We start from the raw sequence: 21,739 nt of genomic DNA, 5'->3' as shown, positions 1-21,739 counted from the left end.
CACACCAAACAATAAGGAGTATTTGATGGCCTCTCTCTGGAAGACAGAATCCTAAGAGGGAAGGCAGAAGAGAACTGGACTCACCTCATCCAGTTTGCTTTGGTTTCATCTGTCCCATCAATGGATTTGTAGCGGTTGTTCTTATCAACGATCTGTGGAACAAGAGAAGGGATGCAGTACAGTCAACCAGCTGGCCCAGGCAGGAGAAGGTCTATGAATCTCAAATCACTGCTTCAGTTCTGGCCTTAAGTCATGGTGTGAAACTCTATGCTGTGAATCTCAGCTCTCCCGCTACTACAGGCTGCTGACCTGGAGTGCGTAGAGGCTACTCTGAACTGACTGACAGGCACTTCTCTATGTACAAATATCTGTAACTATGGATGCAGCTGACAAAATCATTAACAATTCTGGGATATAAAAGATTAGCTTCACTTTTGGGACAGGGCTGAAACACACATTTATTTTACAGACAGAAAAGCGTGAGGAGCATTTCATATCAGCAGCTCTCAATTTTTTCCCTAATAATAACTCAAGTCCTACATTGCAATTCTCATAATAATTAACATGTGTTGATCCAGTGACCTCTCTGTCTCATATGGTAACCAAGTCGTGTAGTATGTAGTATGAGTATGAAAAAAGTTTTGGTGCTGGAATCTGCATGTAGATCAGTTCCTGATGGACTGGATCTCTTTTCTAGCCTCTTAGCTGCCTCCTCTGCTCAGGTAGGCAGGAAGGAAGTGCTAGAGGTCTGTGAGAGAGCTCTGCAATCTCTAGATCATCTACCTATACCCTTAAGTTGCTAATATTTATGGCAGGTCGATGCTGACGTATTACCCATCTGGCTAGCAGAAGGCCTTCAGAGAAGGGGGGAGATGGCTAAGGTTTGGTTCCACAGACCCGTGACTACCCTAGCTCTGAGCTGCAAGGCTGAGGTGTCACTTAGTAGGGAAACTTGTCACTCACCAGCCACGAGAAGAATCCTGCAGACCTGTCCTGGCTAGAGATCTGCCCCTCATACGGCCCGAAGATGTGACCTTTGGGGATCACCTCGTTCATACAGCGCACGTCATTCTCCCCACTGGGCTCTTTAACCACCTCCATTCCAGGCGGGATGGTCAGTGCTGCCCGGTCCGGAATGCCAACAGGCACTGGTGTGTCAGACACGAACACTGGGGGGCCATGGTTTGGACACTCATCCACAAAGTACTCCTGGCAGGACTCACAGACTGCAGACGTGAGGGAAACAGGGGTTAGCTAGGGCAGACATGATGCACAGGCTAACGCAGCACACCGGATGCACAGCACTCAGGACAGCTCCCTGTCCTCTCCCCGCTCCCTTGTTCTACCACACCCCTCAACAAGGGCTCTGCCCCAACCCACACCTGCAATACCTGCCCTGGTGCCATGAACCTGCGTGTGCCCTGGTGCCCTGCATGCATTTGTCACTGATGGCTGCACACACACAGAAAGGCCCTGCCACCACCTGCGAGACAGAGGCTGAGGGCACTTTGCACATCCCTGGTTAGCTGTAAGTCCTCCAGCCAAAAGGTCTGACTCCCCACACACCAGAGGAGAGCTAAAACAAGCATCCCTGAAAACAAATACCCTCATCATATAGCCTTCATTCTGTGCCTGGGAGAGAGACAGCATCCCAGGCACTTGTGCAGTGTCCAGACAGAAATGCAGGTCTACCAGCCAATAATTTATAGATATGCCAACATAAATGGCACCAGTTTTCTTCGCAGAATACAAGAGAAAGAGTTGTCATCTGCCCAATGCTCCCTTTTCAGTTTCTGAATTCAAGTCCTTGGATTTTCCAGACTCTTGGGGTTTTCCAATGTGCATTTTCCTGTTTACAACTTGCTTTTCTCCTACCTCCCTACTTCTGCCTAGCCCATTCATGGACAAGCTGCTTTTGTGCAACAATTTCCCTACCAACCATGCCAGTCATTTCAGGTGAGAATGCAAATTTGTCCCTGGGTTTTTTTTTTCCCCCCTGCTTCCTGCTACAAACTGACGGGGAAGACCAAAGTCTACATAAGCAGCAGTGGTGCTTTTCCCTCACTCACAAGACACTTACACCAGAAATCCACTTGCTGAAAGCTCTTGGTCATGATCGCATCCCGTTTCCCTTTCAGTTTCTTGGGTTCCACCTCCATGGACTGCGGGTCAGGCCTTCCAGAGCTGAGGAGGGAACAACAGAAAGATGATGTTAACCCAGCAAGATGCTGATTAACACAGCATCACACAGAGAAGCTGAAGCAACGGGGCCTGACCAACTCCCTCAGTCCCACAACTGTATCACAACCTTGCCACCCAACCTGCCAAAAGCTGGTATATCAGAACCTTAAGGCTAAAGCCCACATCAGAAAATGGCTTCAGCTAGAGTAGGTGCACATGAGTAGGTGACCACCCCTGTCAAACACCCCAAGGCAGACCTCACAAGGAAGAGCTTTAGTAACTTCAAGCAGCTCAAGTATATTCCTCAAAACCACCTTTAAGCTGGCAGGTAGGTGGAGAGAAGAGGTTAGAGTACATTAGACCAAAGCTCGGCCACATACCAAGGCTGTCCATATTCCTGGTCCCGGTGTGGAGAGCAGGCCTCTGTTTTTATCGTCACCATCTCCCCTAAGGAAGCCTGGGTCTGGATCAAACAGTCCTTCAAGTTCTCACTCATGTTCTGAAAAAGAATGAAGGAAGGGAGCAGAAATATGAGTAGCCAAGAAGTGACAACCCTGCTCCCCCAGGAACCACAGCCTTCTCCCCCAGGTCAGGATGCAGCCAGCAGATCAGGCGCCCTTCCAGCACGAGAGTCACCACTACACACCAGAGCACCCACACATGCATGAGGAAACCTCTTTCTGCACTGGGGAGGGAAGAGCAGTTCAGCTGCAGGTTAGGTGAAGAGTGTGAGACACCATGGAGCAACCTGAGGCATGGAGAATCTGAAGAATGCTTCACGGAGCCCATTAAAAACACATATGGGATTTCCAACTGCACATGGAATTTAAGAGTGATGGGTGTGATATGTCATGGGAACATGGATCACCACTTCCGAAGAGCAGGTCTCTGGGGGCAGAAGGACAAAAAAGAAGAATGCAGATTGGGGTATTGAACCAGAATCTGCCTACACACCTTACATATGCCAGTCTCCATCTGGGAACTACACCCCTGCAGAAAGAGCTTTCTGTGTGCTCTGGACACCTCTGACAAACAGGTAAGTGCCTGCAGTGCCCTTTGGGACTCCACCAAGATTGCACAAATCATGTTCGTGATCTTTCTTTGCAGCAGCCAGAGCTGAGCCCCACCACCCTTCTGGCATGCAAGGCTGCCGTAGTGAAAATGCCTCTCTGCTCAACACAAGAGCCAGGAGGCATTTCACAGAATCATCAATCACCTGATGATGTTTAAGGACAGCAAGCTCAAAAACAGTAATGCTTCTCTCCCCCTCCCGTTATGGGGTGGTGCTGAAGAGAAAATATAGATATGTCAAGTGATAATTATTTGGAATGGATTTAATTTAGATTTTTGGAAGGGCCACTAAGCGTAAGAGCATCTCAGCTTGAGAAAAGGAATAAATTAAGAGTGCTGCTCATCTCTTCATTTGTATTCATCTCAAGACTTCCTCTAAGGCACACAAATTGTCTGCTCTCAGGTACCACACCAGATCAGACAGATTTCACATCTGCTCCTCCCAAATCCCCTGATGGCCCCTTCCATGTCCACTGCCCAATGACATGCTCTGTTATACTGTATACTTGCAGTGCAGACAGAGGGGCCTCTGTAGCTCATCAGACTGCTTCTGTCAGGGAAACTGGTGGAAGAGCCCATCCAAATCATGACTTGGCTCAGGGCATTTCTAAATTAATGTTCTAATGTCACAAACCACTTAAGACAGGAATTTTCTTATTCCACACATGCTTGTATGGGCCTGAACACCATGGAAGTCTGGTGTGCATTTCTGCCCTATTTACAGCAAGAAGGAATGCCATTCCCAAACTCTCTGGCTCCTCTTTTTGCCAGGGGACAAATGATCCATTTTTCCAATCGAACTTCTCATATGCCAGTGTGCAGCCTGAAAGACGTTTATCAAGCCTTTATCAAGAAGTGTTACTTAATACTCATACAGTGGTCTGAAAGCAAAGCCTCAGCGTAAGTACAACTGGACACATGCAAACACATGCACTTTTAAGCCTTTACAGGATGTCCAAAACAAGACACATTTTCTTTCAGAATTACCACAGCCATTCAGAAGGAAAGTGACAGTAATGCCAAAGAAGGGCTCATGATCTTGGCAGGCTGAGTCCCTTGTCTGCACTCTCCAGAGCAAGAGGAAAGCTCTGCAGTTCTGTACCCATGCACCAGCCAGAGCTGCAGTCAGGGTCTACCTGCCCTTCTCAGAGAAGAAAAAGTCTTTTCTGCAAAGTCTGCAGTAAAGCAGCTGAAGAGGGAGAATGCTTTGGGAGTGGGAAAATGTTAAAAGACAGTAAGAGATAGGTGCTACCCCAGAGCTGGTTAGCTGTGGGGCCTGCACTGAAACAGGAAAGGTAGATGCTGGCTGTGGGGCACATCATCTCAGTCAGAACAACCATCTGATTTGGAAGCCTGGCAGACAGGACACCTGGAGTTAAAACATCCGTATCCCCCAATCATTCAGTAGAAAGAAACACATACATTTGTTTCTGAAAATAAAATGACTCTTCCTTTCCTGCTCTTGCCCCACAGAGTCTTAGAGAGTGAGAGAAACCCTGTGATGACATAGTCTGACCTCCTGACAAGGAAGGCCACTGCTTCCTTCAGTTCTGGTTAATACTGCATAGCTCCAAACAAAGGGGGGAAAAAAAAGAAGAAACACCACATTTACTTTACACATGACGGTCTGTTTTACTGTATAGACATTACGTAGCCCTCCCCTCTCCTGGTCCTCCCTGAACTCCCTCCAACTTATCAGTAACATTCCTGTGCAGCACACTGGCAGGAGCAGCACCTTGCACTGAGATAACGCACTCCCTGCCCCTGCTCAGGACTGCTGTGTTTGTGTCCAAGTGCTGCATTTATTTTCTGGCCACCATGCCCAGCTGGGGCTCTGCTTTCAGCTGGGGTTCTGTTTTCAGTGAACCACAGTGCTGCTGTAAGTGCCCTTGCACCTGCAGCAGTTCCCAGGCCACCATACATCCTGCCAGCCCTCCCACCCGCTCTGAGAGAAGGTGACTGCTTTAAGAGTGTCCCACAACTCCTTGTTGTCTCACCCAGCACAAACACAACCCCCAGCTCACCACTAACTCACCTCTTCTCACTACTTGCGACTTGCTCAGATTTTATGTTGCCCACAAATGTAAGCCAAATTAACTTCGTGTTTTTTTCCCAGGACACCAACAATCTTAGAATCAAGAGAATCATTTAGGCTGCAAATAACCTTAGGATCATTGTGTCCAACATAAATCTAGTTCTGCAAGTCTACCACTAAGTCACAGAATGATTTAGGCTGGAAATGACCTTTAAAATCATCAAGTCCAACCATTAACTTAGCATTGCCAAGTCTACCACTAAACCATATGCCTAAGTGCCATAGCTACACGTCTTTTAAAAACCTCCCAGTGTTAGGGACTCAACTATTTCCCTAGGCAATTTGTTCTAATGCTTGATAACTCTTTCACAATTTCCAATCTAAATTTACTCTGGTGCAACCTGAAGGCATTTCTTCTCATCCTATCACTTGCTAATAAGGAGAAGAGATCAATTTTTGCCTCTTGATTAGCACTGAGCCAAAAATCCCCAAAACTTCCCAGCTGAGACTACTATACTTCTAGCAATGGGGCTCCTTCTGATGTCATACTGTGACCCTTTATTTAGTCAGGTCTTTTTTTATGCATTGAATCACAGAATGGCTTGGGTTGGAAGGGACCTTAAAGATAATCTAGCTCCAATCCCAATGCAGAGACAACATCCCTGCACCAAGCTGCTGAAAGTACCATCCAATTTGGCCTTGAACATTTCCAGGGATGGGGCAGCCACACCTTCTCTGTGTTCCGGAGCCACACCACCCTCACAGTAAAGAATTTTTTTCTAGTATCTAATCTCAATCTACCCTCCTTCAGCTTAACGACATTTCCTCTTGTCCTACTGCCACAGGCCCAGCTAAAAAGTCTGTCCCCAGCTTTCTTAAAAGCTCTCTGCAAGTACTGAAAGGCAGCGATCAGGTCTCCCTGGAGCCTTCTCATCTCCAGGCTGAACAATCCCAAGTCTCTCAACCTGTCTTCACAGGAGAGGTGCTCCAGCCCTCTGACCATCTTCACAGCCCTGCCTCCTCTGGACTCACTCCAACAGTGCATGTGTGACACACTGAATCATCCCACCTATTTATTCCCATGACTTGTTGCACAACTTCAGTGCATTAAACATGCTGGACTTACCAACAGTTTTACCTTTATCAAGTAGAATTACAACAACACCAGAAAAATCACACTATGTTAGAAAAGAACAATTAAAAAAACCCCAACAACTGTACAGACAGACTATTATAATTAATACCCCTTTAAATCATGACCAATCTGATCCATATCAGCTATTACACTATTTTACTGGAAGTGAAAATCAGACTGTGGGTAGCCTAGTTTAACTTGCCCAGTTAAACTTGAAATTGGCCTACTCGCTTATGAGTAACACAACATTTTTTAAAGTCTAACTCATTATGCATGCTTTTTTTAAAAAAAAATATTTTAAAATTAGCATTTATGGCCCAGAGAGCGCTGCTCAGACAGACTTTTAAAAATCCCTGGATGCAAGTAAGCCAGAATAGCAAACTTTAAAATGTACTGCTGTAGTAGGCTGCTATTTGCTAATTTCCCAAGCTACTGCTACAACAGAGAGCATTACACTGCTGCTGTAACTAGTACCACCTTCTTCCTTTTCTTTCAGGAAAGAAACGTATGACATTTCTCCAGTTCCAGACCTCAGCAGATGACTGTGCTTTTAGCACTATTTTAGCTTCTGATGTATTCAAAGTGGCATTTAATTTTTTGTAATTTCACTGCTCATTGGTTTCTCTTTCTTGCCGTTTCTCCTCCTTCTTTAGCTTTCCACAGCTACAAGAGTCTAGTTCACATTCTGCAGTTTTCACTCCCTCCACTTCATTGTTTTGGGGTTTTCTTGGCGGTTTTTGTAACTGTGTTTGTTCTAACACCTAAATATTAAGAGTCTCTGAAGATTTCAGATGTGGAGAAGCACCATGTAAGCATAAACACAGCAGGATCCTTGATTACTGCTGAGGGAACTCCCGTGGGTACTTGGCCTCACCTGCCCATGTCCCTGTGCCCACCAGGACATTTAGCCCCCTCAGTGTTCAGCGGGCACACAACCTAGTGCAATGTCCCAGCAGCATGCCAGCAAGGCCAATCCCTCAGTGAGAGGGATGCTGTGATGACCCAGGTGCTGTTTGCACACAACATCAAGTGCTTTGGACAGCAAAGGCAGTTGTGCACAGAAGTCCTCAGCAAATCCAGGACACCAGAGTGACTTCTACAAATCCCAGCAGGCATCCCTGGGCTCACAGCCGCATAACGTCTTCTGTTTTCTTTACAAAGTAGGCAAGGACCTGTCACGTCTGCATGACACATGTTAAGATCCCCAGCGGCTTTGCCATATTGCTCAAAATCAGGGAAGTAGAAAACACAAGAACATCTGAGCTGTTAATCTCTAATGCAGGAAAAAGACTCCAAATGGGGTTAAGCATGAACGAACCTGTGAATTCCTGTCCTCGAGTATGCTGCCTTTATTACTGCCCCTCTTGTAGTTATTAGTTAACAGTCACAGGCTCTTATCCGCATAGATCAGCCTCCAAAACAGAGATTTAATTTTACATTTTACTGGCAGGTTTCCCAGACTGGGACATTCTTTCATGTGAAACAGCCATATAGGAATCCATCCCCTCCTCAGCACACAGTTCCTCCACTCAGCTTCTCACTGCTGGTCTCCTGGAGGTCATCCCCTCTTCTTTTAAGGCAGATCTTGAGTAGCTTGTACCACATTTTAAAGTGCAAGTCCATGGTGAAAGATGGACATGAGTTCATACACTTCTTCTACAGCTGCATACTATTACCAGAAATAGTAATCCAGATCAGTCAGCTACTGACAAGCTGAGAACTGGAACTAAAGCACAGCATTCAAGGCTCTGAGCTGCCCCCCATACAGCCATGGAAGAGCCAGGCTGATCGTTCTCCCTGAGATGAACGCCCCACCAAGGTCCTCAGCCATGCCAACCACTTCATGAAGTACCGGTACGAGTACGCAGCTCATGCTTACAGCCAGTGCGAACTCTGAAAGATCAAACATCCCACAGGGTAAAAGAGACAGCCGGTTTGCTCAGAGGAGGACCACTGTCCACAGTCAGATACAAGCCAATGCTCCACTGGGAAAATTGCTTTGCCTCAACAGTTGCCACAGCAGTTTCCCCAGAAAAGTACATTTCTGTGCATGAAGCAGCGGAGCAGCGTCCCAGCACAGCAAAGGCTGGTGGCTGCAGGGCAAGGCCCCATGACCTGTCTCCCAGCCTGCTGCAAGGCCAGGGCTCTTCTCTGACGGCCAAGGAGCAAGGCTGAATGCAGCCAGCACACCTGGCAACAAGCTGACGCAGTCACAAACTCCAATTTAATTAGTGAAAATTATATGTCATGCATGATGCAGGATTTGAGCAGCCACGGGCTATGACCAGGACTTGTTTAACTCACTGTCAATTACGCCACTACACTCACCAGACATAAATTCACTGGAAGTATGAAATATGTCGTTTGAGTTTCAAATTTTGAAAACACTGAAGAAGGTCAGGACTTCAAGAAAAATACCTGGAAACACCATCAGTTTTTCTGCAGCTTTCTGAAGAAGCTTGGAGAGCAAGCTTCAAAACCACAAGATTTAAACCTGTTTTACAGCAGGGAGCGCTGAGAGTTACCACTGGTTTTAACTTGCCCAAGACCAGCAACTGACATGACAAACAGGATGGGGCACCACTACCTCAAATTCCCGCTGCCATCCTCACTGCAGACAAGTTGGGAACAGGGAAATTCCAGTTTGCCAACCAGGAACTCCTCCTGTAGTCTCAAATGGATGTGAGATGAGTTCACGCTGTCACACGGTTCATTGGTAAAACATGTTATCAAAACCCTCCATGATCTGCTTCATGACAGACACGTTTCAGAGGAGGAAGAAGGCAGAAAATCTATGAAATAACCCCTGAACCAGTCTTAAGTTTGCCTTATGATGGCTTCTAGTGAAGATGGAACACACTGATAACTTTACAAGATTTGTCATAAAATTCTGTGCTGTGGTCTCAGAGCATTTGCCCTCTGCTGACTTCAGAGAGAGCAGGAAAAGGATCCATATACTGGGCCATGCACTGCCATGGATCACCACAGCCTATGCAAAGCAGGTATTACTCGATCCAACTTCTCCATGTTAAGTGTTGAGCAAGGACTCAAACAAGCAAAATGCTGACAATGTAATGCTCCCATGCAGCCTATGAGGCTCTGAAACAATACAACATGCCACAGAACCGAGGCAGATACTTACTGCAGCTGAAAGGATACACAAGTGACTTGCATTTTTAAAATACATGGAAACTTTTTTCCTGTAATCAGCTCACTGCATTGATCTCACATATTCACAGTTAAAGAGTAGAATTAAGAATTAGGACAATCTGACTGACACCCTGTACATCCCACTCCTTTCATTTTAGCCTAAAAAAGGGACAAAACCTCCATCTGAGACTAGCAAGAGGAAGAGAAGCCAACATTTCATGAGTTCATCTCAGCTGTTAATCCCCATCACAGACAAGTCATATGTGATTCTTTTTAGTTCTGGGCACCAGGCAGCAGTTCTTTCAAAGGGCCCTGGAATCTGATGGGAAAGGCTGAAATATTCAGCATGCTGGGACATTGAGCAACTGGAAAGAATTGCTTCCCAGGTTAATGGGCGTAATAAACCTCACCATCTTTGGTCAGAACTGCCAGTTGCACTTCTTTGCCTTTGGCTTCAACATAAATATATACCTACATTTATAAAGTTAAAACAAACAGACACAAAACCCCAGTACTAAAACTAGTTGTTATTTCACCATTTTTCTCCCTAAGGACAGAATAAGAGTACAACTAAGTGGCAGCTGTAAGCCTTCTTCCTTAAGGCACGACTGAAAGGTGTTTGGATAGCAATACTGATAAGCACTGAATAAAACCACATACATTGCAGAGTCCTGGATATGTACCCACGCAGTATCTTCTCAGCTTTCCAACAATTTGTATCATTCTTCTGTGTAACTCTCCCAATTTTCTCTGTATTACTTCAAGATGTTGGCACTAGAAAGCCACACTGATGTAAGACTGAGTCTGAAGTAAATATAAGGTTTACAGACACAAAATGACCTCCTCACCCTGATTCATTACCCCCCTATTTCTGTCCAGAATCATGGTTGTCTTTTCCAGCTAGGACCTGGCACAGAAAGCTCCCCAGAGCCGCCTGCCCATTCTGACCCCCATGTTCTCACATGGCTTAGGACACAGCCTCCCTTCACAGATCACGTTCAGGACATGCCTTTCCAGGTTCATAAATCTCCACGTCTGCCTGAAAATGATTCGGTTTCAATAACCTCATTTACCAAACAAACTGCATTACACTGTCCTGCTCCTATCAACAGCTACAATTGACCAAACATGTTTCATCTACACATTTTGCCAGTGATGAGTCATGTCTTCTTCTGCATCACTGAGTAATTGTAAGGCAGAACTGGCTTCTCCCTTCCCCTTATCTGAAGAGAAGGGTCATCAAGTCTACTTTGAAAACACGGCCTCTACATATCACATTGCAGAGACTCTTCTGTAAAATGATCAAGCTCTAGCTTAAAATAGCTGGATTATTTGCTCCCCTCATCTAAGGTGGCAATGCCAGAACCGTGATCTTTTGATGCTGAAAAGATACTTTCTACATCCATCTTAAAGTTAATCCTCAAACAGTTGATTTATTAGTGTGCCAGCACTGTCCTTTAGCTCAGAGTATCCTTCATCCTCCTTACTGTTTATACTGCCACTTAAATTTATTTATTGGGTGCTGGTTCTATCAATCGCTACCTTCACTTCCTAAGCCACACATATTGATATTCTCTGGCATTGGATATTTATTGGGTTCTCACACACTGAGTTCACACACTGCCTCTTATATGTAAATATATATCACATCTAGAGATGTCTCTTTAAACCAATAATAAGCTTCTCAAAGAACAAAATCAGACCTTTTTAAGAAGTATAAAACACCTTCCATGATAGCAATTTTCAGGTATGATTAACTCTATATTTACCCAGCATTGGTGTCATGCTACCCAGCTTATATTTTCCTGGGCCATCCACTTGGTAATTTTCAGAACTGTCCCAACACAATCACTCATTCAGGCTCCTGCATTTGCTGCAGTCCACCAAAAGTGATTAAAAGTGAACATAAGCAAGCTAGAGACCTCCTCTCATTCACCTAGCACTCACTATATTTCAAGGGAATGTGCTTTTTTCCTTAGCACAGCTGCCAGCAAAACTGTTCTCTGACAGGACCACACGCTTCTCAACTCCCATGTGGGTCCCTGGATCCCGACTTGTAGCACTCAACTTCTGGATAATGAACTTATCCTTCCCTTCCTGCTGGCCCAGCTGTCAGCTGCAATGGCACTCAAGGGCACACAGCTCAACAAAGGGAAGCAGAGATGTGAATTTACTGCCCAAACGACCTTTTACTCTCATTCATGGACAGACAAAAAAGCTGAAGAGAGGAAGTGCTTGGTAGGCACACGCCAGGCTGGGCCACTGTCACACTCCTGCTCTTCTGTGTTGGGAGAGGGAAAATACACTGGAGTGCCTTTAATGTTTTATAAAGCACGTGCAATAAATTCAAGATGCCCTGGTCAGGTCCTGTCTGCATCACCGTGCACCTGGGACCCTGTCTATACATAGCACTGAGCATCTGCCTGCCACCCCATTGTCTACAGTGAGGTAACATGCACACAGAAGAACCCTGCACCTGTGCAGCCTGGTCAGCCTAAAAATTTTTATGGGTGAGCAACACTGGTGATTCATGTTTTTCAACAATGATGGAGGTGAAAAGGGAAAGGGAAGGGAAGGCGTGGGGGTGGGCAGGAACCAAACCCCAGACATTAGTTTCTAAATAGCAGATGTGGCTATTCTGGCTAGCAAACATCCACTTTAATTTCTAACCCACGGAGATGGGAAATGATTCATGAAAAATCAACAGGATAAAATTAGCTGGAAGGCAGAGAGATAATTCATGCAACCCAACCGTCATGGGCCGAAGTGCCAGCACTACCTGGCATTTCAGCCTCCAGTGCCCTTCAGTCACTGGCACCTGGCCAGCAATCAGCTCTACATGTATTTCCTTAGTGTCAAAATTAGCCCCTCTGAAAGCACATCCATCTTCTAACAAGACGGCCTTTTACTCAACATGTTTCCAGAAGTTCCAGCTTTTCCTTTCTTTCAAAAAGAAAGATTAGCTGCAGTATGCTATCTTTTTCTTCCACTGGTGAATGTTTAGTGGTGTCAGAAGACCATACTGATGGACAGACTTGCACACACACCTGTGAGCCATGGCCAAGCTATGCACTAAAATCAAACTGCCCCAACAACTCAGAAAACTCAGTGCGTTTTGCCAGAGCTCTCTTTTCCTGCTCAAAATCAACAACACACTCAACAGCAAAGACCAAGTGCTGGTCTGCCTTTACATACACAAGTGATTTTTTTGTAAGACTGCTGCTAAATTCTGTCAGGAATCACAAAACACAATTTCACTCTTGATACAGTCACATGACAAAGTTTCTTGAGCAGACTGTATTGCCTACAAATCACAACCCAAAGTTCTTTATCCCAAAGGCCGATGAGAAACTTCCACTCCTCCAAGAGACCTCTGGACTTCCAGGAGGCACCTGGTTATTGAACAATGTGCCCTCCCACCACCCAACTCAAAAGGTTCAAGAATCAAACAAAATTGAAAAGCCTCTAGAGCACCAAGGCAGGCAGTTTCAGGTGCAGAGGAATCCCCATTCCATCAGTACCTATGAGTACATATGTGAAATAAAGCTAAAATCCTGCTTTGGCACCATTTCTCTAGTTGGTGCCTGTTTCTGTGGAAGAATGTTACAGGACAGTGCCTCTCTGCTTGTTACAGTGGTTTCACTCTACTTGGACTTCAGGACACAGCATGCAGCTCCTTTCTTTTTACTTGTTCAGCAAAAAGGGAAAGAGTATGTAGGAGAAAATGAGAAGGTAGGAGCAGATCTTACTTTCACTTGTTCCCAAAATTCTGACAAACTAGCTCAGCCCTTTAAAAGCACTAAGAAACACAACAGGCAAAATGAGAACACATCAACTGTTCCACAAAATGCAGAGGAAGCAAAAGCAAGAGCAGTATTTATTTCTCCTCATTTGTACCCTCTAGCAGGCCATTAGGAAGATAAGATCTCACAGCACAACAGACATTATTCAGAGCTGGTAAATCTGTCTACAGGTTAAGGACTCATGTTACATGGCTTGGATGAGTAGTGGTTGAGCATGGGTCACACCGACCCCCTTTTCCTTGAGGCAGGCAGCAGTCCAGATACTCCCAGTGTCAGATCTGCCAAGAAACCAGATATCCGTGTGCTGAATTCACCACCGCCACAATTTGATCTGCACATTCCCTTCCATACAGAGAGAAGGGTGTTCAGACCCTGTATATCCTAACACAAATAACTAGAAAAAAATTTCTAGCAGGGGCCAAGTGCTTCTGGTCTATTCATGAAACCCTAAGTGCATCTTCTACATAAAGGTACTGGGTTGCACAGAAATACCTGGTCCTTTACAGTGTGGATATTTTTAAAACACTGATTGGCAGAAGCAAGGAAAGAGCCCAAAAACTCATTCAATTCCAGTCCAAAAAGCCAAAGGAGTATGTCAGAATGACTTCACGTGTGCAAGCTGCTAAGGGACTACAAACATTCACCAACTATCCTAGAAGAATTCAAAAGCAGCATCTCAACACCTGACTAGGAATAAGACTTGGTTAAAAAAATCACCCAGCCAATCATCAGTTAACTCCATTACAGCTAGAAAGGACATATTAGCATCTGTCTCAGCAGGTCCAGGAGATGCAATCAGTGGATCTGCTGCTCTGGAAGTACCACCTTTTCAACAGCAATGCAGCATTAGCTGGTGGGACTTTGCACTGTGGGTCAGCCACCTCTATACCCACACAGCAGCCCTTGACTACCTGAGGTAGAATTTTCAAGGAAAAAAGCAATTTACAAACATACCATACATAATTATGTTGTCTTTACAATCACAAAGGGAAGAGAAAATTAATAATTTAAAAGCTTCTGGTCTTCAAAAGCTGATTGTACTAATTCGATCTTGGAAAAGATAATTGGCAAGCCTAGGTGTGAAACATGACAACTATAGAACATATTTTATTGCTTCTGTGTCATCAGTATTGATTTTCCCTTCAGTCAGTTTCCAAGTGTTTTCATTAATTTCCCCTGCATTGATAAAAGGACTGGACTGGGCAAACTGTGGCATATTTAGCATTCTCATTAGTGTTTCCAAGCAAGGAGACTCCAAGTCAAAGAAAGCAGCAGACCACATTAAATACTCCAGCAGCATCAGAAGAAAAGAAATTTAAAGACCCAAACAACAGCAAATTCCCTTAATATACACAGAGATTAAGAAGCCAAGGTTTATACAAATAAGAGGTGTAAAGAGGAACATAATGGGTCAAACTTAAGACATCTTTCAAGGAAGATGATATGAACATTCAGTTTTGAGTCTGCAGTTGAATGACCACACTTAACTCCACCCAGCATATTATGATGCAGTTTATATGATATGTGGAGACCCAGAAAGGCATTCCCAATTAAGGAAAATGAGAGGCCTCCAGGGCTGCAAAGGCTCTTCCTGCTTCCTTACTTGTTATGGCCCCAAACAACAAACAGATGCAACAATGATAGAGTTTCATAATAAAGCTTCATTGTATTAAAAAAGGAATGCACTGGAAAATATTTCACACTGATAATCAGGCTGCAAGTGACTGATGGCCCTGACTAATATCAGCTCCAGTCAGCAACCTTCAACACTCTGAAAGGGTGTTAGTGGAGGACCATTGGAGCTGTGTGCCCCAGAGACAGCCTCTGATCCCTAGTCAGGAGCCTGGAGCCAGCTCCCTGCAGCCCACAGAGATGACCTGACCTGAGGACCAGTACAGGATGCTCAGTGCCTCAGCTCCCCACTGCACAAAGCAAGAGCACTGCTGGCTCTCAGGGAAGCTAATTACAGCAACCCTAGAGCTGCCACGTGAGATAATCCCCCACATCACCTCCCATGAACTTCCACCAGTGTCCTTATGCATCTCTCCCACTACCCACAGCCAGGTTTCCACGGGCAGAAGCCAGTCCCAGCTGACAGAAGCACAGGCAGCAAGGTGAGTGCTGGGAGTGGCAGCCCCAGCAGGGCTTGATGCCAAGACTTTAGAACAGCAGTTCCTCCTCTGGGACAAGTCACTACAGGCAAGGGAAAACTAGACTTGCTGAAAAGCCAAAGCCTAAGGAAGGGAGAAGAAAGGGGGCAGAGAAAGGAAGCCATTTATCAGAGCATGCTCAAACTGGACAACTTGGCTTATGACAGACCCTTCCGATGGGCCCCTTACTGACGGCTGCCCATGAGCAAGGGACTGCACTGAAACACTTCTGCAGTATGCATTACTGATTGACTGCTGGAAGCTGCCAGTTTCTGCAGCTTAAACCTTAAATTCTGTCTATAATGCTTTTACCTTCTGACTGCACAGGAACTGTTCTGGGCCCCAGTACTGCCAGAGAACTGCCTCCCAGACTTGCAGAGAGAAGTGCCCTTTCAGCAACAGCTCTGAAGGATACAAGCTATCCTGCCCCCACAAATGGAGTGATGACCAAGAAATGCAACAGCAAAGCTTCAAATGACAATGTCTTTAATTGTTTGACTGTCTCTGCAGAAATACGCGTTCTTGCACTTATGTGAAGAGCTCAGGATGGAAGTTGGAAAAATGCCTGTGCTAGTACCACCTTCACTTCTAGTTGAACTTCAAAGCCTATGGGCTGAGGACAGTGACCAGAATTCTAAAACACATGGAAAATGTGATTCTAGTTGTCAATTCAAAATTTTCTCCATCTCTGCTTTTTTGCTCTCAATTCTCCCAGTATTTTCAATCAGTATTGTGCCCAGTGTGGCAGACATCAAAGAAAAACTTCTCTTACACAGAATACTCATGTTGCTCTTCTCACCAGGCTTCTTCTCCATCCACTTTGACTGCCTCTACCTTTCAAAGATGCCACAGGACAGCTCTGTTTTCCACTGCTCTTTGTACCTGCAAAATTCTTGCCTTTCCAAAGCATTTTTCCCTCATCTTCTTCCTGAAGATGCCATACAGGGTGACACAAACCTCTCACCTTGTCCTCTGCTTTTCTTGGGGTGGTCGGACTTGCTACTGGAATCCACTTGCTCAGACAAGTTTAACTAGCAGGAATTCCTGAAAAGCCACATTTTACTATGTAGCTTGAGAAGGAACATTTCTCTATAGGCTTTATTTAAAAACACCTTTGGTAGCAGAGAAGAGGTCACAGGGAGAACAGAAAACCCTGTGAAATTAAAGCCTTCTCTACTCCACTTGCAGAGGGGTCAGTGCAAGAGGAGGCACTAGAACTGTCTGCAGCTGCACAAGATCTCTGGTCCAAGAAATTTCACCCACTACAAGAGAGCCTCAGGCTGAAGCGCTGTACAGACGCACTTACAATGAGAAATGCCACGAGCATGACAAGGGGTGAAACGTGAAGCAGCGAAGCCAGCATCCCACAGCAGGGCTGCCCAGTAGCAGGCCAGCAGGAATTCTGCCACCTGCTCAATGCCAGCAGATATTGGCACATGCTGACTCCCCTCCACCAGCTATGCCTGTGCCTCAAGCAGCTCTCAGCCCCGGGGTCTGAAGAGCCTGTGCTCAAGTGAGAGAACAAATTAGATAACTCAGCACTGATGCAAGAAGATACATCAAGCAAACCCTGATGCGCATCCATCTGGAGCCGACTCCAGATTTCTTAAAATGCCAGAAAGCTGCAATATAAGACGGAAAATTAAGTTATATTTGCTTGTTTTGGCTTCACTTAGGAAAATGATGTATCTCAGATACACATATACCCAGTGCAGAGTGGGCATGAGAAGTTCCCACCTTCACTCATTCTACTGGAAACAAAAGACATTACTTCTCACTGGTACCCAGTCTTCTACCTTCAGATCAAGTTTTAGCAGCTTATTTCTTTGTTCTGAATGTCCCCGACTTAACTTATAGCATTACTATTTGATTATCAAATTAAAAAAACAAACAAAAAAAACCCCACAAAAAACCCCAAACAAACCCAAAACTTTTTGTCTCTGGGACTACATTTAGTTTCTTTGTGTAAATTTACACATGCATGTAACACCACTAAATTGGCAGTAACAATTTCAAATATGCTGCAGCAAAATGTCACAAATATGAGCCAGCATTTTAAGAGCTCTTGAAGTGGTTCAGTAGCACTTATAGATGAATCAGCAAGCGACAGGCTCTGCTAACAGCAACTTTAAGAATAAAGAACTAGGTAAAAGCATATACTTCTCTTGCATAAATGGACATGGGGGAAGAAAAATCTTAAAACCCCACAATTTCACTTGGGAATCAACCAGCATGAGAAAAAAAAAGAAAGAAAATAAAAGAGTATTAAAAACTAACACAGAAGGATAAAGTACTCTCTATAAAAAGACCAAAGACCTCTCTTGTCTGGCTTGTATTTCTCATTAATATACACACTTTGATTCCTGACTCAGAGTGGCAACTTCCACTCACCACAATGCCTGTATCCCCCTGATCGCAAAGCCAGCCTGCTGCAATGCAGGATTCCTCCTGCAGTGTTCACAACCTTTACACTGCTCCTACCAATTCCAATTTCAAAGTGCCATCACTTTCCAGAAAGGAATACAAACAAGCTGCCCCCATCCAGTAAGATGGACCTTGCTTCAGTTAAAAAATAACAGGTTTTAAAGAAGTCCTTGTTTTTGCCATCATTATTTAAAATCACATATCACCCTCACAATACTCTTCCCCTTTACTTGTTAAAAAAAGTGCAAGTAATTGCTATCAGTGACTCACAAGGCTCACAGTGAGAACCCCCATAAACTGCACCAGAGAGCACCACGCTTCATGCATGGTCCACAAAAATGCTAGAGGAACAACAGGTCAGTATCCCAAAACCAGAGACCTCTGCACCAAAGCCAGTACTGGGTCAGGAGGCTCAGGACCTCCTTCATGCTCCACAAACAGCTGGAAGGAGCAGCGGCCTTTGACATGACTCCTGGGCAGGAGGGAACAACGACTGGCCCTGGTCCTTATAATCCATGCTGCAGTGAGATCGGTCAATTCAGCATTTAGCTAAGAGCCAAACTTTGGCATCTCCCATGGCTACCTCAAATCCCCCCAGTGAGTGGTTCCAGCAGCCAACCCCTCCTTTGCTAACACAGTCCTTGGCCACACTAACATTTGAACTCTTTGCAGGCTGCATGTATTTCAAGAGCTCCACGGCACCCTGCCCTGTGCTGAACTACTTCTTCTAGAGCAGGAGCACCTTTGGTCCAAAAGCACCCACTGCAAGAAGCAAACACCCATCAACTCAATGCTTTTTTTTCTGACTGCAGCTTGCACTTGAAAAGCAAAAGCACACCATCCTTATGAGGCACGCCTGTCTGTTGTGGAGTTTATACACAATTAGTTAGAAAGTCAGGAGACTCATTTCCCTTCCCAGTTTCACTGCTAATAATCTTGGTCATCAGACAAACGGAAACTTAGGGGGTGTGAAGCCCAACCCAGGCAGCGAGCTTGTGTTCTGCCAGTCCCACAGGGAGTTAAACCTTGCTGGCAGGACCAGATCCAAGGGGCTGCTGGATATTTAGGGCTGGGGTTCCTGTGCTGCTCAACAAACTGCTGCACACACCTGCAGTGCTGGAAAACAATCCGATCTTACGGTTAGGTTGGTATTTTTTAAGCTGGTCCTGCCAGTTCTCCTCCCACTAATGAGAGGCATTAATCACAGGAAAAAGAGGAAGCAACACTGAGCCAACAGTTTTGCCCACAGGCCGACTTTTTTTTTTTTTCAGGGCTCTGAAAAGGGAGTTTGGAGGCATCATCCATTTCCCTCTAAAATATAAGCGATATAGGACCAATTGCCAAGAACCTTGAGAAATTCTGCAACTTGAAAAAAAAAAAACCCAAACCCTAACACACAGAGAGAAGACCCAAGAACGTGCATGGGGAGTTTTTCTGCGCGAGTTAAGAGAGCATCCCGGCTAAGCGGCGCAAGGGCAGCTCTGCCTGGAGCTGTGCACGGGGAGCGGGCTATGCGGCAGGCGGGTTCCCGTGTCGCCAGGGGTTCCCGTGTCCCGAGGGGGGCCCGTGTCCCCAGGGGTGCGTGTCCCGAGGGGGGCCCGTGTCCCGAGGGGGGCCCGTGTCCCGAGGGGGGCCCGTGTTCCCAGGGGGGCCCGTGTCCCGAGGGATGCCCGTGTCCCGAGGGATGCCCGTGTCCCCAGGGGTGCCCGTGTCCCGCCGATGCCACCGCCCGGGAGCGCCCCGCGCGGCCCCGCCCCCGCGTTCCAATGTGGCGCGCGCCCGCCCGCCCCCGCCGCCCATTGGCCGCCGGCCGCGTCAGTCGCGGCCCCGCTGGCGGCCGGGGGCGGGGCGGGGGGGCCGGGCGGGCGCAGCCGCGGCGCGGGCGGGAGCGGCGCGGCGGGAGCGGCGGGGCCGGGCCGGGCCCCGCGTAGCCCGCCCCGAGGGGGGAAAAGCGGCGCGGGCGGGGAAAGTGGGGGGGGGGGGGGGGGGGAAATACCTGTGCCCGCGGGTCTTCGCCGCCGCCCCGCCCGCTGCGGGCACCCCTCGGCCGGACCTCCCCCCCGGGCTGGGACGGGCTTCCCCCCCGCGCTCCGCAGCCATTTTCGTGGCCACCTTGGCTACCAGCGAGGCTGACTCACCTCGGCGCTGCGGGCGCGGGGAGCCCGCCTCGGCGTCGGGGGGCCCGCTCCGCCCGGGAGGGGCGGGGGGAGCCCGGCTGGCTGCGCCCTCCCACCCCGCCGGCCCCGCTGGCTAGTCCCAGGCGAGGACAGGACCCGGGGCCGGGCCGGGCTCGGCGGAGGCGGCAGCGGCGGCTCCCTCCCTCCCGGCCGTGACCACCATCTTATTAGCACAGGAAATGACATGGAGAACGGAAGAGAGGGGCGTTCGGGGGCCGAGCCCGGGGACCCCCCGAACCGGGGGGAGGCGCCGCCGGCCCGCCCGGCCCGGCCCGGCCCGGCCCGCTGAGGCTTTCCCGGGGCCGCTTCATTCCTCCCTTTCCTTTCCAAATACCCGCGGTGGAAAAAGAGGAGGGGGAAGAAATAATAAAAAACAAACCCCAAAAGCCGCATACAGCAAGGGGGGGGGGACACCAAAAAACAAGCGCAGAAGAAGCCGAGCAAGCCCAAACCGCCCGCGGTTCCCACCTCCTGCTCCGGAGCCTGCGAGTTCCGCGCGGAGCCGCCGGCGATCAGCGCCCGCGGCCGGCCGGGGGCTCGGGGGGGCTCTGCAGGACAGAACCCGCCAGGACGGCCCGCGGGCACCGCGCGGGGGGAGCCGCCGACCGAGGGGCCCCGTCCCGGCGGAGCCGCCGGGCTCCCCCACGGGCGCTGCCGCGGCCACCACCTGCCGCCGCCCGGCACCGCCGCGGCGCCCCGCGGAGCGGGACCCGGCCGCCCGCCTCCGGGGCACGGCGGCCAGACGTGACCCCCGCCCGCGGCCGTGCCCGGGGCTCCCCCGCCGGCCGGGGCCAGGGGCGGAGTTGCCCCGGGGCGGTCGCCTGTCCCCCCGCAGCACCCCGCGCCTCTGCCCGCCCGTCCGGAATCTCGGGCTGTTCGCGGGAAAAAGTGAATGAGGAGACGCGGTGTTTCCCCAGCGCTCGGAGCTCGATCGTACTTCAAATTACCCCCCGCAAAAAGTAACCCACCCAACAGCAACAGTAACAACAAACCCTACCCTGGAGCTCTGAGCAGAAATTGCGGGCAACATGAGGGATGACAAAAAGTAGGCAAAATTTAATAAACAGAGGAAGCATGTCTCACCAATAAAACAAATTCTAAATAAAACCATCTGCAAGCGTTAAATTTGAAACAATGCAAACTCTTCAGCTGCTTTGCCAAAAGAGGCACATCGGAGGGTAAAGAGAGGAATGGATAAATAGCCATCAGTTCCTTCGATTGACAATGGACTTGTGTGCAAACAGGGCTGTGGTGACAATGTGCCGGCTTGGATTCTTGGAACTACTTCCCTTTTTTTTTCTGTAGCCCTTCGAAACACCATTTTCTGCAGTCCTGAGAAATAAATTCTCTCTTCGTAACTCTCCACCTTGAAGTGCCTACTGTACTGTAAGTTGGTGTAAGGAAGAGAAAAACCGAGTGAGGACAATAAGTGAAAAAGGTATGTAGTCCAAGCAAAATAGAGGCCTGCTTCTGCCATCCTTGAGCTGCTTCTGCCGCTCTCACTGAGCATTGTGGGGTGGCAGAACTTCAGGGTTAGGTCTTGATGTATCACTTAATTTAAATTGTCTGGCAAAACAACAAGGAAGGTAATCAACCCGGGTTCAAAATAAGCT

The 21,739-nt window shown here is 47.6% G+C and overlaps 1 protein-coding gene across 1 annotated transcript in view; it reads right to left on the bottom strand.

Moving 5' to 3' along the window:
- Positions 1-20,610, bottom strand: part of PRDM11 (PR/SET domain 11) — a 46,694-nt gene extending 26,084 nt beyond the window's left edge. Inside the window, exons 1-5 of the mRNA XM_062495907.1 lie at positions 20,595-20,610; positions 2,562-2,680; positions 2,081-2,184; positions 964-1,226; positions 85-152 (exon numbers count right to left, since the gene is read on the bottom strand). Coding sequence (XP_062351891.1) covers positions 85-152; positions 964-1,226; positions 2,081-2,184; positions 2,562-2,677 — 551 coding nt within the window. The 5' untranslated portion in view covers positions 2,678-2,680; positions 20,595-20,610. The remainder of the gene's footprint in view (positions 1-84; positions 153-963; positions 1,227-2,080; positions 2,185-2,561; positions 2,681-20,594) is intronic.
- Between the last annotated feature and the right edge of the window lie 1,129 nt (positions 20,611-21,739).

Source organism: Cinclus cinclus, chromosome 6 (assembly GCF_963662255.1).
Source record: "Cinclus cinclus chromosome 6, bCinCin1.1, whole genome shotgun sequence".
NCBI lineage: Eukaryota > Metazoa > Chordata > Aves > Passeriformes > Cinclidae > Cinclus > Cinclus cinclus.
Note: the sequence above shows the minus strand (reverse complement) of the source record. Positions and strands in the feature narration are given on the sequence as shown.